A 22,530-nucleotide genomic window follows, 5' to 3' on the forward strand; every position below is an offset into this window, starting at 1 on the left:
ATAATAAATATTACATACTGTGGATAGAGTTAAATAATGCTGTACACAATTTATATTAATGGTATTCATATATAAATTATATACAACTCTTTAACTATTGTTATTTATTATTACAGCCACATATATATTGAAAAATGAAAATGATAATATTCCAAGACTTACTGGTTCTCAAAAATCAGCCTCCCTAACCATTTTCACTAGCCTCAATAACGCATTGCAATCGCTCATCATATTTTATATTAAAATATGTCACATTCAAGCCACTAAAATAAAATAGTGAATATACAAAAAAACTTAACTGTCCACAGTGTTGACATTTTAATATCTAAGTAAAGCAAATTTAAGACTGGAAACGTATTTTAATTGAAAATAACATGTATACATTCTAACCAAAATTAAAAAATTTACACAAATTAGTTAGTATTTTCATGACAATCAAATAAAAATGTAAATTATGCAATTTATCATGAATGATTATAGTAAAATATCAAATATAAATATTTTGTGCTTGTAAAAATTATCAATAACAAATATAATTCTTTATTACAAATAAAATGACTGAAATAATTTCTAGGAATAGTGAATAAGATTAAAAGTGTAATCTTTGCAAACCTTTTTTCTTCCTTTTATAAACAGGATATTGAGTAAATTTTCTTTTTATATAAAAATTTAAAGAACAAAATTATATAAATACAAACATTAGACACTTTAAATCATTGATATGAACCTAAAGCTTCTTTTACTTTATTATAAATATTATATGTACACAATTGTTCATTAAATAAAATAAATTAAATGAATAATAAATATAAAAAAATAATAATAACAGGTATTAAAATTTATAATTTATATATGGTAATATAGTAAACCATTACTATAAGTTAAATTCTGGTTATGCTCATTTAGTAAGACAATGTTCATCCTGATTGACAGGAAGAAAAATTATCTTTGGTGGCTCCTTAGTTTTTCTTGAACTTTGAGCTTATTACTTCTTACATACAAAAAAAAAATAAATAAATAAATAATACATGACAATTTTAAAAATAAACTAATAATAACTATTATTAGAAAATAAAAAACAATAAGACATACATAAACAAAATTACATTTTCACTTAAATTTTTTTTTTTTTTTAAATTGTTATGTAAAAATACTTACTTCACATATATTTAATCCTTTAAAGGATTAATGGATATAAAATTAATGTACTGAACATGAATACTGTTCTAAAAATTGAATGACAAATAAAAAAAAATACATAAATTAATTCAAACAATTAATGACCTATAAATTGAGAAGATGACATGAAAGTATAAAAGGACGTTATTTAAGATATTCACATTTACGTTATTTACACAATACAAAACATTGGTGTATATAATTACAAATTTCACTAACATACCTTTATAACGACAGTTTTTATGACATGCCGATGGCACAATGTATGTGCTTTGATCGCATTTGTGAATGGCAAGCGCTAAGAAGGAAGTCCAAGGGCAGCAGGATTTTGTTGATTGGGTTGCAATTGCATATGTTGTTGTTGCATATGCAAACTTTGTTGTTGAAGGTGCATTTGTTGCTGCATGTGCAGTTGTTGTTGCTGATGTTGTTGCTGCTGAAGTTGTTGTTGTTGAAGTTGTTGTTGCTGATGTTGTTGCTGATGTTGCTGCTGATGTTGTTGCTGATGTTGTTGCTGATGTTGTTGCTGAAGTTGTTGATGTTGTTGCTGATGTTGTTGCTGTTGATGGTGCTGTTGATGTTGTAAATGGAGATGATGCTGTTGAAGAGGGGATACAAATGGTTTTAATTGAATAGGGAATTGTCCATCTGTCCACGAAATAAGGGCATGTTCAGGCATTTCAGATGATTGAAAATGATCTTTAAGTAATGTTTGTGAAAAGTTTGAGTGCATTTGTAATGCCTCATTTTCTCTTACAGGATCATTACACATTCTATATAAATCTAATACAATCAGAAACAAAAATAAAATACTTATTACCTATAATAATAATATTATTTAAATATATACATCAACTAATAAAATACCTTTAAGTATAGCTGAAGCCCATAACTGTACATGTACATCGGGAATTTTACTAGCCAATTGCATAGCTGGAGTAACCATGTTCATACTTTCTCTACTGTTGCCCAATGATAAAAATATGTGACCAAGCAATACTAAGGAACAACTTGTCAAACGGTTTAAATCTTCTGCATTGGCCATTTTTAATGTTTCTCTTAAATATCTCCTAAAAAATCAAATAGTTGAAAAATTTAAATATTTTCAATTTATCACTTATATAAGTATTAATAATTTAGCTACTAATATAATATGATTAGTAATATGTTTATATATTAATGGTAAAAATTAACAAAACTATAGATTACTAATTTACGAACAGTATAATAACAATTGTTATTTCACTATTATTTTCAACATATATTTATTTTCCTTACATTAAATAAGTTACTTACTTCGCTTCATTGTAACGAGCTTGGAAAAATGATTGCAAACCTTGAACATAGTATGCAGCAGCTCTAAGGCTATGTGAATGCGATGTAAGAGTTTCTGGATTTATACGGTCTAAAAGAGCATTTAATTCTATATCTCTTTTACCTCTTAAGTAGACAATTGCTAAATTGAGGTTCGCAAACGTCCATAATTCACGTTCTTGTGACAACTGGAAATATAAATTATAATTTAATTAATTGTATTAAAGATAAATTAAATTATATTAAAATTAAAACATATTTTCTATAAAATCCAATAAAAAAAAAGGTTCTTATACATTTATTAATATCCAAATTATATAAAAAATAGAAAATGTATAATGTAAAAGTATATACAGTTAGCATTAAAATAGTACATACAATAAAATGTTTTCAGTTATTCTAACTGTGAAATTTTTATTACACAATAGTAATAAATTTTTTTTTATTTAATTAATAACAAATGTGAAAACCCAGAATAAATGGTTGTATTGGATTATTATTGTTTTTGGCTTAATTGTTAAATTTATTAACATTATTAAAATTAATATTTTATAGATTATTAATCTGCAAGTAGTTAGATTGCTGACAAAATGAATAAATATTGTTTTAGATACAAAAAAGAAGTAAAATGAAACTAATGGAGTTATTGCAACAGCAATTTCGGGTAAACTAAATTACTTTCTTTTGAAAAACAAAGACTGGAAACAATTACTAGACATTAATAGTATAATGGTGGAGTTAAATCAAACAAAATTAACTATCATAGGTTAGATTTAAATGAAATCTCTTGCATGAAGTGTGTACCGATGATTTCAGTGGATGTAAAGCATTTGTTTTCTATGTCTAAAAACATTCTACCAAATAATAGAGACTGTTTCACAACTGCAAATCTTACAAAATATATGGTAGTTAATTATTTTTTTAATTCAATTAATTTTTTTATTCAGTTTTATAACTAATTCATGTTAATTTTTGGTCATGCTTTGTTTTTAAAATAAATATGCTTCATTTTTGCTTTTTTTAAGACAATTTTGTACTTTTTTTGCTATTTATTATGCTTTAAAATCTAAGCCCTAGTTATTCATTTTGATTAATTATAACTTTCAATCGGGTATCCTGAAATTTGTTTAAACCTTTTTTTATTTATATTACTTAGCCCAAACTAAATCATAGGTAATGAAATATAGTGAGTTATATAGTATTATAGTTTATTTTAAATCGTCTTAAAATTTATTGGTTGAAAATTTATTATTTTTATAATAATAAGCAACATTTATACACATGTAATTTAATATATAAAGTGTAAAATAAAATTAATTATAAAACAAAGTCAAACCGCTTTTAAACGAAACATTTTACATTATTTTTTTTTCTATGTAACCATGAAATTTTCATCAAAAAGTGTTTCTATTTAATGAAAATAATTTCTAACAAAAAAATTTAATTTAAAGTTATATAATAATATTGGTACTCTAGAGCTTTCAAAAGTATAACAAAACTGTTTCAGAAAAATCAAGGTGGTTTTAACACTATTCATCATGAAATTTAGCATACTAAAAATATATCAATTTATAGTTTTAATTCCTTAAGTTATACATTAATATAAACCGTTGACAAAAAAAAAAAAATAAAAAAAATAAGTGTTTTTATGTATGCATACATTTTACAAAATACATACTAACGTACTATTATTTATTATTTATTATTGTAAAATATTATTATTATAAATTTATATGAGATATACAACATAATATTAATCAGATGTATTTAATTTAGTAAAAACGAGTTTTTAAGTGAATTAATGTTAATTTCTTAAAACATTTTTTATTTTCATTTCATTCAAATTCATTTAAATTCATATTTACATTTAAATAAAATAGCCATTAAAAATTTACTAAGTAATGAAAAGAATAAATACCCTTAATGAAGTAGTAAATTGCATTTCAGCAGCGTCCATACAATTCATACTCATTGCATATAAACCTATAAGCATATGGAGTTGAGGACGATGAGAATTTAAAAGTCTTGGATGCCTTTGACAAATACTGCATACTTGAGACATCTCACGTAATGCTTGTGATTTGTTCCCTGTTACTAAGCGACACATTACCATATTTTCAAGCAACATTAGCTGAAAGACTGATAATATTGGTGTTTTGTTGTCTCCAGCTATATACAAGATTAAAATTTGAAAATATAAATAATCATCAGTATTATTATTATACCCATCAGTTACCTTTCAATTTCTCAATTTGTGCCAAAGCTTTATCTGTATATTTTTGTGCTTTGTCCATGTACCCTGCTTGCATACTATGCATTACAGTCACTAGATATACTACAACATATAATTGTTCTTTTGGCATCCAAATGAACATATCACCCATGTTGGATCCACAAACAACTGCAACAATATTAATTGTATATTAATACTGTTATATATTTAACATAAAGTTAAAATTAACTATTCAGATATTGCAATATCCTAATTCAAATTTTCAAAATCTTTTTTTATATTAAAGTTTATAAATATAAAACAACATCTTATACTAAATCTCAATAAAAAAAATAATTTCAATATTTTTTATGCAATGAATAAATGATTGCATATTATAGAATACTTGTCAACTTAATTTTTCTGTCCCATACTGTACCTTTGTCATAAATATATGAAAACAAATTTTTATCTATTATGCTCATAATAAATTTAAATAAATATTTAATTATCTTTTTATTTTTTATAAAAATATTACTCTAATAAAATGAAACCCACTTAAAAATTCCAAATTTCTGTTACATAAATCTAATTTTAAGTCATGGTAGTACATTTTTTTTTTAATAAAAGAATTTTAAATCCGTAATGGCTAATTGGTAACTAAGTATATTTTATTAACTTTATTTATCTTTATTAATAATAAAATTCTAAATTATCATTATAAAACCTATATATATGTATATAATCCTATAAAAGCTTTTGCTTGTAGGATGAACTTACAACTTTTATGTTTATTATTGTCACATCTTAAAATTTTGTTATTATTACAATAAACCTGTTATTATTTTATATACAGATATATGAATAAATTAGTTTTGTAATTTTTTTTATAGAATTTATAACTATGTTAATAAATTTAGTTTTAAATAGTAAATGAAACACATTTATATTTTTCCATATATGACTTTATATGACTTAAAAGTTACAAAAGGTGACATTTTCATTGTTTTAGCTGTTTATTTTTACTTAAAATAATTTATTAAATACCTTACAATTTTGTTACAACATATTTAATTTATTTTTAAAACTTAAATTATGGTTTTATATCAAATAAATTAGTTTCATGATAAATTTAAATAAATTTAGAAAGTAACAGTGTAAAATTAATTAAGCTTTTAATTAATAAAAGATTATGCAAACTTTTAATAGGAACTCTTAGATATAGTGAATCTTTCTTAATGATAATATTCTAAGCAAACTAAAAGGGTTGATTTTGAACTTAAATGACTCTAAAATTAATTAAATAAGAATCTATTAAATTGTCAATAATTACTTTCATCAGAAGGCCATGTAGGCTGCATGATTGTCAAAATACTTTGCTGTAATTGCTTTAAATATGACTTGACACTTTTTACTTGTCCAGCCATTAAATAATGACATACCTTTAAAATAATATTTGCATTGTTAATAACACAGTTAGCTAGAAAAAGCAGATGAAATTACTTGTAAAACTAAAAAGAAAACTTTCAGATATTCTTTTTGATATTGGCTAGCTTGCCAATTTTCAACTAAATATCCAGCTTGGGTTAATAATGGAGAAACTTCTGTAATTTTCTTATCAATAAGCAGTAACTAATTGAAAAAATAACACTTATATAATTAAAACTTATATTTGATAAAATATTTTATTTTTAATATACATACCATACATCTACTAAGTAGAAAAAGTACTCTAGTATAGGCTGCAGACGATATGTGAGCATAATCAACACCGACTCCAAGTAAGCTGCTAGCTAATTCATAGTCCTTTTCCACAGCGTGTATTTGCTGAAAAAATAACAATGATATTCATAAATGTATAGAAAAAAAGTAAATAGAATGTATTATCAAAGAGATAATGCTTACGGCTAATTGAAATATTAATCTACAGTGCCAATATATATTATGCTGTGATAGTTCAACAGCTTTTCTTAAAATAGGTTTGGCCAAATTTGACTGGTTTTGCTGTTGATACAACTCAGCCACAACGCTGGCCGCTTCGAACTTGACATCATCAAACGTGTTGATGGATTGCGACAGCAACCACTGTAAAGAAACGAAAGTGTGTCAGTGCTATCGGGATGGAAAAGTCAGTGTCTTGCATACCGCTTGTTCGAGATGTGTTCGCGCCAGGTCCGTGTTCTTCGTGTACTGCAGAAGTATGTTACCCAATTGCAAATGAGTTCGGGCTTCGACCCTAGGTGGTGGTTTGAAACTGAACACGGCCTGCAAGCACTGGATGCACATCTTGATCTGGTTCGATGTCCGAAAGTTTTCCGCCAGTCCCAGCAGCGACAGGTACCAAGCGTCCTGTGATGACGCCATTGGACGCGGAAATATCCGGGTAATTGGGAAATATTAAACAAAATTTCTTTTTAACAGTTACATTACATTTATCAACGATTGTTATAATCACGACAAATTGTCAACAAAACACACTAAAAGACCAAGGACTGTCTTAATGCCAGAAACCACTGTTACCACAAGCATTATTCAACCGTATCAGTGGTATCGATGTTGATAACGGCCGTTATCAAACGGTTGGGTGGCCATATTTATTATATATTCATGAATTTATTATATTCCGTGAACTGGGCTTAGCAGTTCGACGTGAAGCTTTCAATCTGAAATAGAAAATAACAATATGCCTAGCACCGTTCGACTTCAATCATGTTGAACAATGACGAACGCTTTGCGGCACTCGGCCAAACGGCTTCCAAAAGCCTCTGTCGTGCTTACCAATTACTTGGAGCAGTCCAATGAACCGCCTTGGACGTCTTTTTTCGTTAAATATAGTTCCGTTGTTGACGATCAACGAGGCCGATCCCACTTCAATTGGAAGGCCGGTAGTACTAACTACCATGTCTTGCGTGCCGGTTGTTTTCCCTACATAAAATATCATTGCACCAAAAGACCTTATGAAAACTTGGAATCCGAAGATAAATTGTTCAAAATATTAAAACTTGTTAACCTAGGTAAGCACTAAGCGATTGTGTTAAAAATACCAAAATAGTCAGTATTAAAAGTTATTTTTTTTCCCTTCTTTTTTTCTCTTTTTCTATATTACTGATAAACATTTAATGTTGAATGAGGTGTTTTATTAAGTTTCTCTTCATCATTTTACAAAGTTATGAACATTATAAAATTTATAGATAATATGATTTATATGCATGTTTTCAACTATTAAATAAACTATAAAATTTCCTAAAAGTTTTGAAATCCTAAATTTATTGTAGGGCTTGCCTTAATAAAATCAATTAATAACATTTTGATACAGTATGTGATTCAATTTCAAATTTAGTAAGTATATTAAATCATTAAATAATAAAAAATAAAATAAAAATTTTTACGGAGGCCACATGGGGAAAGAATGCAATAACGATAAAATAGGTACTCGTAAATTAATATATAAATAAATAGTGTATATATATATTAATTAATTAATTAATTAATTAATGCTTAGCCTGGAATATTATTATATTTATTTTAGAATATATTTGGGCTGATCCTTCATAATATAATTACAATTACAGATTTATTATTACATAAATTATATAAAATAATTTCTTTTTCACTTACTCTCTACTATTTGGGGTCGGCCATCCTTGTCCTAAACCTCCATTTGTCTCGATTTTCTACATCCCCTACATATACACCAATAGCTCTCATATCATCCTCAATTGTATTGAACCATATTTTTTTTGATTTTCTTCTTCTTTTCCCTTCAACGTTCATTTTCATAATCACTTACCCTTCTTGTTTCCTTTCACCTCATCCCATGCTCAAACCATCTCAGTCTATTTTCTTTCATCTTGTCCACTATTGACGCTACACCTGTACTTCCTCTCACGTATTCATTTCTTATTCTATCTTCTTTTGTCACTTCACTCATCCATCAATAAGCATCTCATTATCAGCATCATAAACATTTTCATTTCTACAAAACTCTGTTCTATTTTCCTATCAACCACCCAACATTCTGAACCAAATAGCATACTTGGTCTCGCTACATTTCTGTAAAATTTACTTTTCAGCCTCATTGGAATTCTCTTATCACATAAAATACCCAACTCTTCACTTCATTTAATTTAGCTGCACTTAATCCTATGTCTTACATTCATGCCAAAGCCCTTATCCTTTTGTACAAATTATCTTAAATATTTAAAGTTCTGGACTTCACCTATGTATTATAAAAATATTTTTTAACCATTTTCCAACCATTTTAGAATTAAAAATTCATCATCAGATATATACAAAGTCAATAAAATTACTTTATATATACCTGACAATGAATTTTGAAACCAATTGTATATTACAAATATAATAATACCTCAGGTTAAATATTTATTTATTCATATTAAATTATTTTAATTATTTTATTAACCTGAATATAGTTTACTTTAAACAAAAGCCATTTTTTCAGGTATTCCATTGCTTTTGTATGGTTTATCTGCTGTTTTTATGATTTCATATAAAGAAATAGTGAAGACAAACGAAGGAGATGTATATATTTATTTCCTTTTAAAAGAAGATAAAGGATCAACTCATTAATTAGCCTTCAACGTATATAGATAATGTTCATTTTAGATAAAACTTGACTAATGTATGAATTAGTAATTTTATAGTGAAATATAAGATTTTCAAATCAATAATTTTAAATATTTATAGTGTACATTATTATACATCAAGAGAAGAGTAGCCAAGAGAAGAGAGTTTACAAAACGAGTTTCTGAGATGAGAAAGATGAACTGTTTTGGAATATAGTGCGTATAAAATAATATAAATATTCATATAATCATCGATTATATATTGTTAGAGATTTTAAAATACGGTATTTTATTTATTTTTTGTATAATGTGGTATTATATCGTATAGAACCTTGTAGTACCTTAAATTATAAGGCATTTAATAAAGGTTATCACTCCATTATTAATTATGAAATATAAATTATTTTAAAATGGGATAATTGAAAAAAATGGCTTAAAAGTTAGAAAAAAATTAAAAAGACACATAATACAAGAATTATTTACCAAATTCACCAAATTAATATTTAGTCATGCTATCGATTTGCAATTATGATATAGGTAACATACGTATGTATTTTATATGTTTTAAATATAAATAAAGATAAAACTATACTTAATACTTTTATAGTTCTATATTATCTCATTGTACCTATATATTTACAATATTTGAATATTATATTAGTACAATAAATTGATTTTAGTCATTTTTAACACCTAAATTCTAAATTAATACGATTACAATAATATTGTATATTTTTAATTTTTATAATAATACTGTACTTTATTAGAGATTCATTCTATAAGTACAACTAAAAAATGAATAGTGAGTTACTAAAAAAAAAACCCTTTTATTATATTTTTTTTATACTTTTTGTATAAAATAATTTTATACCATGTTTATAATACCTTGTATAATACAAACTTACATCACTATATATTGTTTATAATCAATAATGTAGTATACACAATATTATAGTAGGTATTACTCATATATCAAAAATGAAATTACTCGTTTATTTTTATTTTTGAAATTAATATTTTATTTATATACAGTTATTTTAATTGCCTTATTACTTACCTAACATTGGCTGAGATAAAAATTAATTTTTTACGAATTTCTCTTATATCGTATAATTTGTTAAAATGTATTCTATAATAACTAAAATAATTCGTTTTCAATTATCTTTATGAAATTAAACATGTAATATTTTAGATTTGTAGTGTATTGTTAGTAATTAAAGATGTAACTAACTCAGATTGTTTAATTACTCTTTATATTAATGATGTATGAGAAGTAATTAAAAACTTTATAAGTTTGCTGTAAAAATATACAATAGACATTCCTATGGCTGATACTGTTTTCGGTATCATTGAACATTATTAAATATTTTAATAAAATATTTTCAAAACCAATTTAAATGAAATAAACGGTTTTTAGGTACATAAATATAATTTAGTTCATATTATTTTTTATATTAAATTCACCAAATTAAAATACAGTAATATTTCAAAATATCAGATCCAAAATGCCCAAAAAATAAAACTCAATAATGTATATTCTTAATTTGTAACTAAAATACTTCTATGTTTACCCAAGCTTTTATAAAAATATTTAATAATAATGAAAATGCATTAATTAATAAATTAAATATACATTTTTTTATATATATAATAAAACCATCTGAACATTATTTTTTAGAAAAAAATATTTTATAAAAAAAAACAGCAAAATAACAAAACTAATCACAGTAAGAATTTATAACATTTTATGACATATTTTCTAATCATTTGTTGGAACCATATAGGCACGACCAGTTTCTTTAACAGTTGACTTAACAATATTTTTAGGACCCAATTCTTTGACTGTTCTAGTGAATCGTAACCCATGCCCAACAGTTTCAAAAGTGTCTTGAGTTACTTCACCAACATTGTTGCCAAATCTAAAAAATATTTTTGAATAAATTATAAATAATATTAGATTGTAAAGAAATTCTTTTTTTAAAACTACTGATTTGTATTTTGAAGAAAATACATTTCAATGATTTTAAAAAATGAATGAGTCAAGTATCAAAAATATTAAATCACCAGTCTTTTCAAATACATAATGTCTTCATAAACTTACTTGTGACGAACTATAAGAACAGTATTATTTGAAATACTGTTTCCAAGCATGATACCAGATTTCTCTAAGCCGTCATAAACAATTCCAAAACCTTCTATTGCTCCTGCTGCTATGTCAAGTACATTCGTCATTTGCTTAGAAGCTGTATCTTTGTCCATACTAGTAACACCTGATAAAATCTTTGTACCGCCTTTATGAACATGTGGAGCAAGGAATTTTCCAAGTGCACAAGATGCTGTACCTATTTTTCCAGCTAAATACAAAATAATAATAAATTTGTTAATTTACAATATAAATCAAATAACATACAAATTATCTTAATAAAATTTTAAGAACCATACCAACAAAACAAGTTACATCTGCTGCAGTACATGTCACATTTTTTGCAATTTTAACCCCTTTTTTTACTGGAGGACAAACATGTGTATCATTTTGAGATGGATTTATATAATTCATTAAACCTGGAGTAGAATTGTTCATAAAATTTGTTGTTTTTTCAGCTCCTTTTACTAATCCATTTGAAAGAAAAGTTGCTCCTTTAACAATGTGTCCTGAAATTTTACGACCTTTTTCTCTAGCAGGGTCGATTTTTTTTCTTAATGATTTTTGAAGTATATCTTCTAGAATAGACGTGAAAATTTCCAAATGTTCTGAAGGAATTAGAACACCAATAGATGCATGCCTATTTTCAATATCAGGGAATAAAAATGCTCCATAATCTGTGCGAAGACATGGTGATTCATTAGCAACTAGAGGATAGTAAATGTCTTCAATGCTAAGAAAGTACCTCGGAGGACTGTCAACATTTGTACCTAAAACAAATAAAATTCTCAAGTATTGTGGATTGGATAGAAGAGTTGTAATAATTTTTTTCAAACTTACCTTCAAGCATAAAAATTTTAACGTTTGATCTTTCCGATGGCGACGTAACTTGTCCATTAGCAGGAATGAAAAATACTTGTGAGTTATCGCAGCTAATCAGTACAGTAGCTGTAGAACTTTGTTCAATGTCTATACGTAAATCATTAAGCATTGCCGATAACTGGCCATAGGAAATTGGTTGTTCTAACGTAACAGAAACATTGGACTGTTCTTCGTCTGAACGTGTAGCTTCCTGATAGGACGGAGGACTTTGTAAAGGTCTATCGACGACCATATCTGAGCCACTAGTCCTTTGTAACTCAACGATACGATTTAAAATTTCTTTTCTAAAAAAAATCAATCAATTGTATTATTTCTGTGGGATAACACAAGCACAAGCACTGTAAACCGCAAAAATAGTGCACATTTACTTTTCAGTTTTTAAATATTGCAGAATGTTATCCACTTCCGTCCATTCTAAACTAAGATCAGCAGGTCTGGTCAGCGGAACAGAGAAGACGTCGTCGATAAGCGTTAAGCATTGTTCGTACTCCAATAACGCCTAAGATGGTGGAAATGAATAGATATTCACCGTTTCGTCGGTACGTTATTCGAGCAGCAAGTGCTGGTGGTTAAACTTACCGAATTCGTTTTTCCTTGGCTCTCGTAGTTCCTGGCCTCGCGCAAGCTCGTGAAAAACTTGTCAGTGGTAGCCTTCACCCGGCCGTACTGATCGCCCGCGGACGCGACGCCCGACGGTCCCGGAATCGACATGTTCCCGTTCGCGTGTCCAAACGTCGACTGATCGGTCTCAGGTCGTTGGGTGTACTACGCGAAAGTATTGCGAACTATTAGCTGTTTCGGAAATCGCGAAAACCTACTTATCACGAAAAAAACACGCTGGTGTTATCGATCGGCGGCGAGTGGCGTACGCGTTACGTGTCGACGAGTCGTCTGCGGACGTACAACGAGTTCGTGGCGCAACAACGTCACGCATCGGATCGCTCGACCCGGTCCGGTCGAAAACGAATACCGCCCGGTCGGGACGATAACGCGTCGTACGATTATTATTCCGCCGCGTTAGCCTTGTGGCCTATCAGGCCACGGTTATTACTCATCGCGCGACGTCATTGTCTTTGTGCTGCGGTCCGTGGCCTATTTGGGTTGGAAGGGGGTGGGGGAAATCCTTTCTATGGGTTATAATATCAATTTTTTTCCCGTCAACGCATGTTTACGATTATTTTTAAAACGTCAGAAGCAAATATCTCATGTTTACTATATAATATTTAGGTACCTCGACTGCGTTGAGAGTCGGGAAAAAAATTTAAATTTTTTCACCGGTGTAACGAGTGTAACCCCTTCATCTGGGTCGTATGTTAACGTAACAAGATGTTCGTGTAACACCTCGGTAAAAGTTTTGCACTTCAAATGTTTTCGCTTAACTCGTAGTTCCCGAGTAGTTGGTTTAAGCGCTGTATTGGTGAGCGGAAACAAGATTTCGTGTTCGCAGCAGTTCGAGTAACCGACTAGTCCGAAGGTGTTCCGTTTCCCCGAGTGTACGTGTTGTGAACAAGTAGCGGACCACCTTACCGAAGCCCCTAACTGTGCAACGTTTAACTACACCCAGATGTGGATCCAGGGGGAGTCCTGATCCTCCCTCCAAAAAAAAAAAAAAAACAAAAAATATGCATAAATTGCGTGTAACCGGACAACTAGTTGTTTAGTAGTCACTCTGAACTAGTGGCGCGTTATTCCCCAGGTAGTACAATGTGCTAGTAAAATAGATGACGACTAGTTTCGTGTATGTGTAATAACTGTTCTACCATGTGCTTGTAAAACTGTTGACTTATGTAACTTTTGATCGGTTGCTAGTAAACTAGAATCTCGTAAACCACGTGGACATTGCAAACGGACCGTTTTTGAGGGGTTCGGTATAGGCAACGATGGTGGTGCGTGCGCGTGAGCTGTACATACGTTTGTGAGGAGGATCGGCGATAACGATTAGATTTCGAATACTCGATTATGAAATGATTTCAGATTACCTGATCGCTAAAAATCTTGATAGGGCGTGGATTCACTCGGTCGATCGAATTTTATAAATTTGTCAATTCTTAATATTAAATTTATTAAAAAAAAAATATTAAAAATATAAAATATATGCTCCAGCCGATGCTAAGTAGACTTGTTTTCCAATTCAAATATCTTTACATTTTTTAAATCGAATCACTAGAAGTACCTTAATTTCTGTCCATCGCTAAGGTTGTTTTGATGAAAAATTATCTGGGTTTGCAGAGGCCGTAAGTGTTCCTACGACATTGGTACATTTATAAGTTATGACCATATTTTATTTCAAGAACAGTGACGCATGTACAGATTATCAGTTTTAAGATATATTTCGGCAGCTACCAGTGATTGGCGGTAATGCGTTCAAAGGTGTTCTTTAATTTAATTATTTTTTAAAGTTATTCAAACTTATATATTTAATCAATATGACTTGTGAAATGGCAATGCGACTAGATCAATATTAGACTAAATTTAAATCCACTAAGATGAACTATTTATTTTTCACAATAGGCAGTTTAACTTCCAGTTAAGTGACTAAACAACGTAACTTTCTATGTTCAAAAATAAATCGTAACAGTGCAACAGTGATTGAGCAGGCAGTTAGTCAAGACAAACGCGAAAAAAAATTGAATTATCACAATATTGTATTTATTCAGAATTAGTCCATACATTATAACCGCATAGGTTAGCTCAAAGATATAAATATTGCAACATGTGCTTTATTAATATTTATATAATGTCACATTAAATATTAGCACAAAAACACTGGACTACCCTACTGACTTTGATTGTTAGATATACATCATCGCGTAGCAATAATGACAACATAAACCAAATTCATAATCGAATAAAATTATAATAATAATAATAATATATATATAATATATTCATAAATGAGTACTTATGAAGACCTAATTGTATTTGGAATATTCATTACCTACTGATACACGTATATATATAACATACTATACACTCAGTCATACATTTTAGATTAAAAAAAACAATGGTAAAATTCTTAGTCTGTAATTGATATAAAATTGATAATCAGTTAACTTGAAATAATTTGCCCAGAATTTAAATTATACCCGTGTTATCATCAATGGTTAACCGTGAGTTAAAAATCAATATTTATATTTCATTAACTGTTTACTGTTAACAATTTGACCTAAATCATGATTATTATTACTATTAAATTATGAGAAAATCCTTGTGTTTAGTGTTATGTACATGCAGTTTGATTAAATCAAAATCGTTTTTTGTTCGTACTCTTAAAAATAACGAATAGTTTTTTCGAATAGTAGCGTCAACGACTGCAAAGTACGATACACCTAGCCAGTTATTTATAGCAGTTTTTATCTGTGAACTTCTAGAAAATAAACACAATATTTGTACTACAATATAACATTGTATTACTCATTTGATTCATTAGAATTTAGACCCATTAATATTATAAATTAATAGATGCCTTATGAATTGATTTTTTTGATGCGGGTCAAACATACGTACGCTTTGCCTATACTGCAGGACCAGCATAATTATTATAATTTATTTATTGTGAGATAAAACTTTATACTCGCCTGTTAAAGCAAGTTCAGGAGTGATAATTGTATTTCTCCGCCGGCCTGTACCAATAAACTAAAAAATACTGAAAATAAACTAGGTACTGCAATTATGACGTCGTATATGTGGACTAGCTTAATATCGAGTTTAAAAAATAATTTGCGTTCTTCAACCCATTCATTTCTAGTAATATAAAATAAATTTGTTTTTACTCCATACATATTCAGAATTCGAGTACATTTATAGATAGATGCAAATCAAACTAGAAAATTTGGCGAACTTTCTTCCCGCTTTTTTTTTATACTTTTCAAACAAATCACAACTATGAAAAACCGTTTTTCAAACCACTTCAGTTATAAATAAAAAATATATATATATACATAAATTATGCCCACGATAATCGTACATCGACATACATTTACTGGAATGATCGATTTTTACTTTTCACGCCTTGGCTACTTAACAATAGTTGAAAAATTGCCTATAAAAAAGCCTTTAATCTTAATATTTTTGTTCGTTTGTCACAACGTCGACGGCGGTGCAGAACAGTGCCAATAAAATATAATATGATTAGAAGTATCAACACTGAAACTTCAGTATTTGAAGACTTAAAACAAAAACAAATGCATTCAGTTCCTTCAGAGCATTTCAATTTTAACTATAAATTGGCTTGTGGTATCTTTGATGTAGTTACACTCTCTGCATTTCATCCAAACATTATTAAAATGAAATTGTATTCTATCATTTCGTTTCGCTTGAAATGTGTTTGTATATTTCTATAGTGTAACTAATTTAATATTAAATTACAATTTGATTGAAAAGTTATTTAGTAAGCGTAAAAACAGTCAATCGTGCATTTTTTTTGCGTAACTACACTTTGAAATTAATAAATTAATAGATAGTCCAAGTAAAATATTATAACATTATTTTTCTTGATTCAATACATGCAACTAAGTCATTAATAATAATTCTATTGACGTTAAATATGTATATTATATTATATATCGGGTGATTCTAAGCAAAAATCGATCTCCAATTGTTAAAATGAAAATTATTATCGTAAATCCTTTAATACGGCCCAAATAAATATATTTCTCAAAAATAAAATATAACAGTATTTATTTGTGTTAAGTAGTTTATAATATAAATATTTAATTTGAAATATCACACAAACCAATTGTAAGACGTAATTATAAATAATCGGTACGTCTTGCTCATTTTAATATATATTTAATGTAATATGAAAGGGCATTATAATTATTATAATTATATTTTACTACAAAATCGTATATTTATCTTTTCGATAATAATTTACAAGCAACAAAATATGCATACACCATTATTTTGGATGTGGATACGATTGAACGCAATTGCGTCGTTCATAGGCGTAGCTAAGATTTGAATCAGGGGAGGGGGGCAAAAACATAAAGCGATAAGTGTTAAACTCATAATTCAAATAATCTACAGATAGACCATTGGATAACACATAAAACGTCAAAACGATTATACTTGTAGATAACACTCGGTCCCACTAAACTATTTTTAGACATATCTTATTTAATTTTTGATTTTAATGCAAGACTTACACGTTTGGTATAAATAAATATAATTCAGTTTGAGGCGCAGGGGGGGGATAAGTCCCCCTATAAGACTCTCGCTACACCCATGGCAACGTTGTATGAAGACATTTTCAAAAATGTGCAAAGAAAATATAGCTTTATATGTATATATATGCTATGTCTAATTTGAATGTAAAGATAAAGGTTTGCAAAGTATTTTTATAAACTTCTTTTTTGCTCTAATGTCAGCAGTGATGTTACCTACCGTTTGTTTAGTTGCTCTTCGCTGTGATTTTTTTTTCTTACAAAATTATAAGCATGTAAAATAATATACATTTGTGCGTTTCAAATGTCGGACCACAAACAAACAAAATTTTGAATAGAAAACACAATATAATTACAAATAATTGTCCTCTAATTAATTGCTTTGAGCTTTTTTCTCCGATTGTTTATTTTATATTTTTATAAAAAATGCGAGTAAAAGGTTTTTTTTTCGAACGCACACATGTAATTAAATCCATCAATTTGACCTTTTATTTTGGAGTATGAGACCCCCGTTTGAGTAACTCTACCATACACTACCGCATAATTTAATTAAGATATTTTGATTACACGTGATAAAATATATAATATATATTATATTATAATGATATCTTGAAGATAAATTTTTGACATTCAAACTTTGGAGTGCTGCAATTAAATAATTGTTCAGAAACAGGATTAAAACTTTGTAATTAGATTTGCAAAGGGTAAACCATAATCCGTCGGGTAATCCATAATGAACTATAAGTTCATTACTATTAGTAATTTAATATTAGATACATTACGGTAGTATTGAATGATTCGAAAACAATTATTGTGCTTAAATATAAATGCATATTATGGCAATGTTAAAATGTTGCATTCATTTACTTATTTTTAAATACTGGCGACTACTCAATATTCGGATACGTGTTTGTATTTTTAAGTACTTATTTTTCTAGGCCAAGTATAAATTCATATTGAAAAACTAAAATATTTAAATGTTTTGATTATAAGGTTGTGTAAAATATTCAATTCTGCGTTGATTTTATTCAAAATATACATTATTACACATTAAAGATATCGCTGAAGTATAATAAATAGTAGATCGTTCATTATTTAAGGAGTACGTTTAACGACAACTTAATTCATATAGTTCAAGACGTTTACAAATAAAAGTATTTTACATTCGCACTGTGCGTGTCTAAAGGATATTAAACATTTAATAAAATAATAAAAATAATATAACGGTAAAACAAAAATAAATCGCTTATTTTGTCATCAACCGTAACAATAAATACGTTGAGCTTGATTTGTACACGTAAAACACAAAATATTACAGGTACGTAAACATTTTAAGAACGACATACATTTTCGTATTTATTATTTACACCTGCATGTTGCTAGTGAAATGGGTTAAGTAGTACACAATATCGAAAAAAATTACAATTTAGAGCCTTAGTGTTCTTTCAAAATGCAAAACAAGTAACAAGAGTTTGCTGTAAGATTCTGGACAAAAGCAAAATTAAAAACAAACGAGCACTTTATACTGCGTTGCTAGATTACCAGGATAAAGTGGATTCGCTTTGGATAAAGTAGCAGTACCAGTGAAGTATAATAATTGGAAGATGTACTGCAAAAACCTAAACTATCACCGCTCAAGTTCGTAAGTTACTAGTAGTACGTAAGTACTAGTTTAAGTTCTTTAATAATTAATTTGTTATCTATTTTATATATAACGTATTTGTACTATACGAACCTAACACTATTAATATATTAACACTACACTTGTAATACTTCACTTGTAATTGGGTTATTAAACCCGTTAAATATAAATAAATAAATAATATTTCACGTACTGATGTATAAAAAACGCGTTTACTTGATCGTATAGACATCGCCCACGATAGTATACAATAGTAAATCTATACGCTTTGGGATTTTAACATATAAGAAAATGATAACTACTAACGTCAGTATTACTTCAAAACAATAGTAAAGACATTTTATGGATACATTCATACTACTGTGTTTTAATTACTGTACAGCGCTGATTATTTTATCCAACTTTATTTAATTTAAAAATTAATCGTTTATTACGAGAAAGTAAAAACATAATTTTATTTTTATTCTTTATAACTTTAGTAGAAAAATTATTTGGCAATTTTTCTTAAAAACAGATCAGCTGCAATAGCTGTAATTTGCTGAAGTATTGTAATTTGTAATTATTAATTATATATTACAAAACGGAGAGAAGGTTTCAAACCAGAATAAAACTCATTGAAATTCTCAATGATTCAACCGTAAGCTGTACAGTCTACAGCTAAAATATATGCTTGGTCTATGTATATGGCCTTAGTTTGAAACCGACTGTTAAATTAAACGGTTAATACACACAGAACACTGTGTTCGTAAATATTTTACCCAAAATATCATTATTTGGTTGAATAAGTTACATATTTAAATTAATATAATGAACGCCAAATTATAAAGAGACCATAGGATTTTTAGATCTCTTAAAATATCTGAATCGCCTAAAAACGAATGGCTATTAATATAATTTATAAGCTAAAAATGAATATCGTAATGTTCATAAACATCATAATAAACATTTTACTTCATAATAGTTCGCGGAAAAATTACTAAAAATTATGCGAAAATAAACTAAATTTTTAACCCGTAAAAAATGGAATAAAAATCGTATATTTAGTAAACCGCTTTAAAAGAAGACATAGAAAAATCATATAAATTCTCAACACTTACTTGTGTGAGTTAACATCACAGTATAAGTAATCTTAAGATGTAGTTGTTCCGTCAACGTGTCTGTGTATTATATTTTAGTATTTCCAAAGCTGTTTAAATATTCATTTGTAATGCGCGTAAAAAAAAAAAAAAAAATGAAACATTGAATTAAAAAACCGTTTTAATATTTAAACAGATATCGTGTGTCTCTACGGGATGAACGTGGGACGAAGTGCTTTGATTAAAAGTTTTTGAACCTTACCGAAAAAAACAAAATTAAAATCGTGAATTATGGTTATTTTTGACATAATAATATACAAAATAATTAATATCCTAACAGGCGACGAAAATCTCACGGGATGGAGGAAACGCGTGCAATCGCTCGGACAAAATGAACGTTCAATCGGTGCAGAATATTATATTGATCCGATGCGGTTCTTGAAAACACGACTTACGAAGTCAGATTTCTCGTGACGTGCGAAAAGCCATAAGTATTAAGTGTATCCCCAAAGATCACTCGATAGTTCTTATCGATGACGGACCGAAACGGTGTTCATCTTGTCGTCCGAATTATTTAACGATTAGATTTGTCCGGAACTTGGCCGACAATCGATGCTTTGTACCTATTCCACTGCAATAATGATTTGAACGTTTCACGCGCACTGCAGTTAGTAATGATGTTTACTGTGCGCCGCGCTGTTTAAATAATGGATTAGCCAACACGTAGTGTACACAATTAAATATTTAAATGTACGTCATTTCCGTTACGCAAGTCCAAACGTTATGCATTTTATCTAAACGATGTGCATGAAAACTGAAGAACGTACGACGAATTATTTGTTTTTCAAACCATTATTCGTCCATGTACGGTACCATTACGTAGCGTTGCGTTAACAGCACGACCGAAACAACACATTTAGGAATAACGATCGAAACTACAGAAGCAAAGTACGAGATTTTCGTGCGTTCCATTCTGACGACGATATGATTGAGATATGTGGAAGCATACTCGTTCAGGGTGTGCACAGATAATAATACTTCGGCACTCTCATTCAACATTAACAATCATTTAGATTCGTTTATCGAGTTAATCAAACCGTTTTAAAATAACAAAGTACAAAGTTTTTTTTTTAATCAATCACGTTTTTCAGAAACAATAAACATGTAAAGCATAATATTGTTTTCAAAACCGATTGATTTAACATTAGACCCGTTAACATACGTTTGGTTGCTACTTCAACATGCAATTATAATAGGCATTATATTATCGTTTGGAATAGAAAATATAAAAAAAAAAAATTACGTCACGGTACATCTCTGTCCGAGGCTGTGGTAAAAGCAACAGTGGTCTGTTTTTAGTACAATTACTCATGTTTTCATTTAATATACATATATTATCTATACAAAAGCACTACTTCTTATCATTACTTCATTATTTAAATCAAATATAACTGTATAATGAAGACTGATAAGAGATTTAGATTTGTGGATGTTAACTAATATTACACATTTTACTATTGTACAATGAGTTATGTAAAAAATACAATGTTACTTAGTAGTAAGGTATGCATTTATCTTGCTACTTTAATACTGCCTTAAAAAAAAAAAATTATTTAGCCAAAATTCATTAAGTAAATTGACTTTTATGAAAATAAAATAATAAAATTATATTTAAGTACAATATTAATTTCAAATAGCACTTGTACACGCATATAGTTTAAAATTATTTCAAAAAATATCTTTGTAAATATCACAATTTTGGGTTTTACTTTATGGAAATACGAAACATGTCATTATGTCATTGATTAATTTTCCGATTTCCTCAAAATTAATACTCACGCAATATCAAGTTATTTTCGACCGTATGTTTTTAAATAAATTTATGCCGATTTACGTATTTTTCGTCAAACAGTATTATTGAAATTATTTCGCCATTATAATTGAATGTACCTATTACGTTCGTAAACGTACAGGTACAACTATTAACCATAACAATAGGTGTATAATGGTTTTGTGTTAGGACTAAATAATTACAATTGAATAGTACGCCGAAAAGTTAACGTTTCCCCGTAAGTGCGAGGAACGTTTAATGCGGACAGCGTTTTACATACGTTTTTGTTTTCGTTACTAATGTTCGTAATATATCGCTACGATCATGGCGGTTACTAGGACTGAACCACTGCTCGTCGTAATCGTAACGATTCGAAGTCGTGATGAAGTGATGTACATGTGATAGCCAAGGGCGCACCCAAGGGGGGGGGCTAACGGGCTTAAGCCCCCCCCAAAAATAGTTGGTTAACAGGGCAATTCTTCCGTTTTTATGTGTCGTTA

At 28.5% G+C, this 22,530-nt stretch overlaps 3 protein-coding genes and 1 long non-coding RNA gene across 5 annotated transcripts; 2 read left to right on the plus strand and 2 right to left on the minus strand.

Annotated features, from left to right (window-relative positions):
• Nucleotides 1-1,158: 1,158 nt before the first annotated feature.
• LOC112682877 (MAU2 chromatid cohesion factor homolog) lies at nt 1,159-7,170 on the minus strand. The gene is made up of 11 exons (XM_025553639.1): nt 6,851-7,170; nt 6,611-6,790; nt 6,410-6,532; nt 6,209-6,337; nt 6,039-6,147; nt 4,730-4,894; nt 4,412-4,662; nt 2,476-2,681; nt 2,047-2,249; nt 1,760-1,962; nt 1,159-1,618 (listed from the first exon to the last, which is right to left on the minus strand). Exons 1-11 carry the CDS (start codon nt 7,067-7,069, stop codon nt 1,478-1,480), a joined length of 1,929 nt encoding a protein of 642 aa, XP_025409424.1. The 5' UTR covers nt 7,070-7,170; the 3' UTR covers nt 1,159-1,477.
• Nucleotides 7,171-7,294: 124 nt separating this feature from the next.
• LOC112682876 (uncharacterized protein C15orf61) lies at nt 7,295-9,677 on the plus strand. Of its 2 annotated transcripts, XM_025553637.1 has the most exons (3): nt 7,295-7,719; nt 9,168-9,347; nt 9,413-9,677. In XM_025553637.1, the coding sequence occupies exons 1-2, from the start codon at nt 7,425-7,427 to the stop codon at nt 9,293-9,295; spliced, it is 423 nt and encodes a 140-aa protein (XP_025409422.1). In that variant the 5' UTR covers nt 7,295-7,424; the 3' UTR covers nt 9,296-9,347; nt 9,413-9,677. The 2 variants fall into 2 exon arrangements, with proteins under 2 accessions (XP_025409422.1, XP_025409423.1); XM_025553638.1 differs by lacking the exon at nt 9,168-9,347.
• A 1,286-nt stretch (nt 9,678-10,963) lies between these two features.
• On the minus strand, nt 10,964-13,351 carry LOC112682868 (protein spartin). The gene is made up of 6 exons (XM_025553623.1): nt 12,896-13,351; nt 12,685-12,815; nt 12,275-12,600; nt 11,734-12,204; nt 11,393-11,645; nt 10,964-11,210 (listed from the first exon to the last, which is right to left on the minus strand). Exons 1-6 carry the CDS (start codon nt 13,025-13,027, stop codon nt 11,051-11,053), a joined length of 1,473 nt encoding a protein of 490 aa, XP_025409408.1. The 5' UTR covers nt 13,028-13,351; the 3' UTR covers nt 10,964-11,050.
• Nucleotides 13,352-18,554: 5,203 nt separating this feature from the next.
• Nucleotides 18,555-20,896, plus strand: LOC112682861. Its single transcript, XR_003148554.1, has 3 exons — nt 18,555-18,799; nt 18,865-19,123; nt 20,540-20,896. It is a non-coding gene; the product is annotated as an uncharacterized LOC112682861 (long non-coding RNA).
• The last annotated feature ends 1,634 nt before the right edge of the window (nt 20,897-22,530 follow it).

This window comes from Sipha flava, unplaced genomic scaffold, assembly GCF_003268045.1.
Source record: "Sipha flava isolate LNK unplaced genomic scaffold, YSA_version1 213_pilon_pilon, whole genome shotgun sequence".
Classification (NCBI taxonomy): domain Eukaryota; kingdom Metazoa; phylum Arthropoda; class Insecta; order Hemiptera; family Aphididae; genus Sipha; species Sipha flava.

Bases quoted from the DNA above. Each gene is read 5' to 3' on its own strand.
- LOC112682877 (XM_025553639.1), bottom strand. From the start codon at position 7,069: ATGGCGTCATCACAGGACGCTTGGTACCTGTCGCTGCTGGGACTGGCG. The intron at 6,338-6,409 runs GTATGTATATTA...TTTTTCAATTAG, and splicing joins TTCTACTTAGTAGATGTATG to TTACTGCTTATTGATAAGAA. The intron at 4,663-4,729 runs GTAACTGATGGG...TCTTGTATATAG, and splicing joins ACAAATTGAGAAATTGAAAG to CTGGAGACAACAAAACACCA.
- LOC112682876 (XM_025553637.1), top strand. From the start codon at position 7,425: ATGACGAACGCTTTGCGGCACTCGGCCAAACGGCTTCCAAAAGCCTCT. The intron at 7,720-9,167 runs GTAAGCACTAAG...CCATTTTTTCAG, and splicing joins ATTAAAACTTGTTAACCTAG to GTATTCCATTGCTTTTGTAT.
- LOC112682868 (XM_025553623.1), bottom strand. From the start codon at position 13,027: ATGTCGATTCCGGGACCGTCGGGCGTCGCGTCCGCGGGCGATCAGTAC. The intron at 12,601-12,684 runs GTAAATGTGCAC...GATTTTTTTTAG, and splicing joins CAATATTTAAAAACTGAAAA to AAAAGAAATTTTAAATCGTA. The intron at 12,205-12,274 runs GTAAGTTTGAAA...TATTTGTTTTAG, and splicing joins TAAAATTTTTATGCTTGAAG to GTACAAATGTTGACAGTCCT.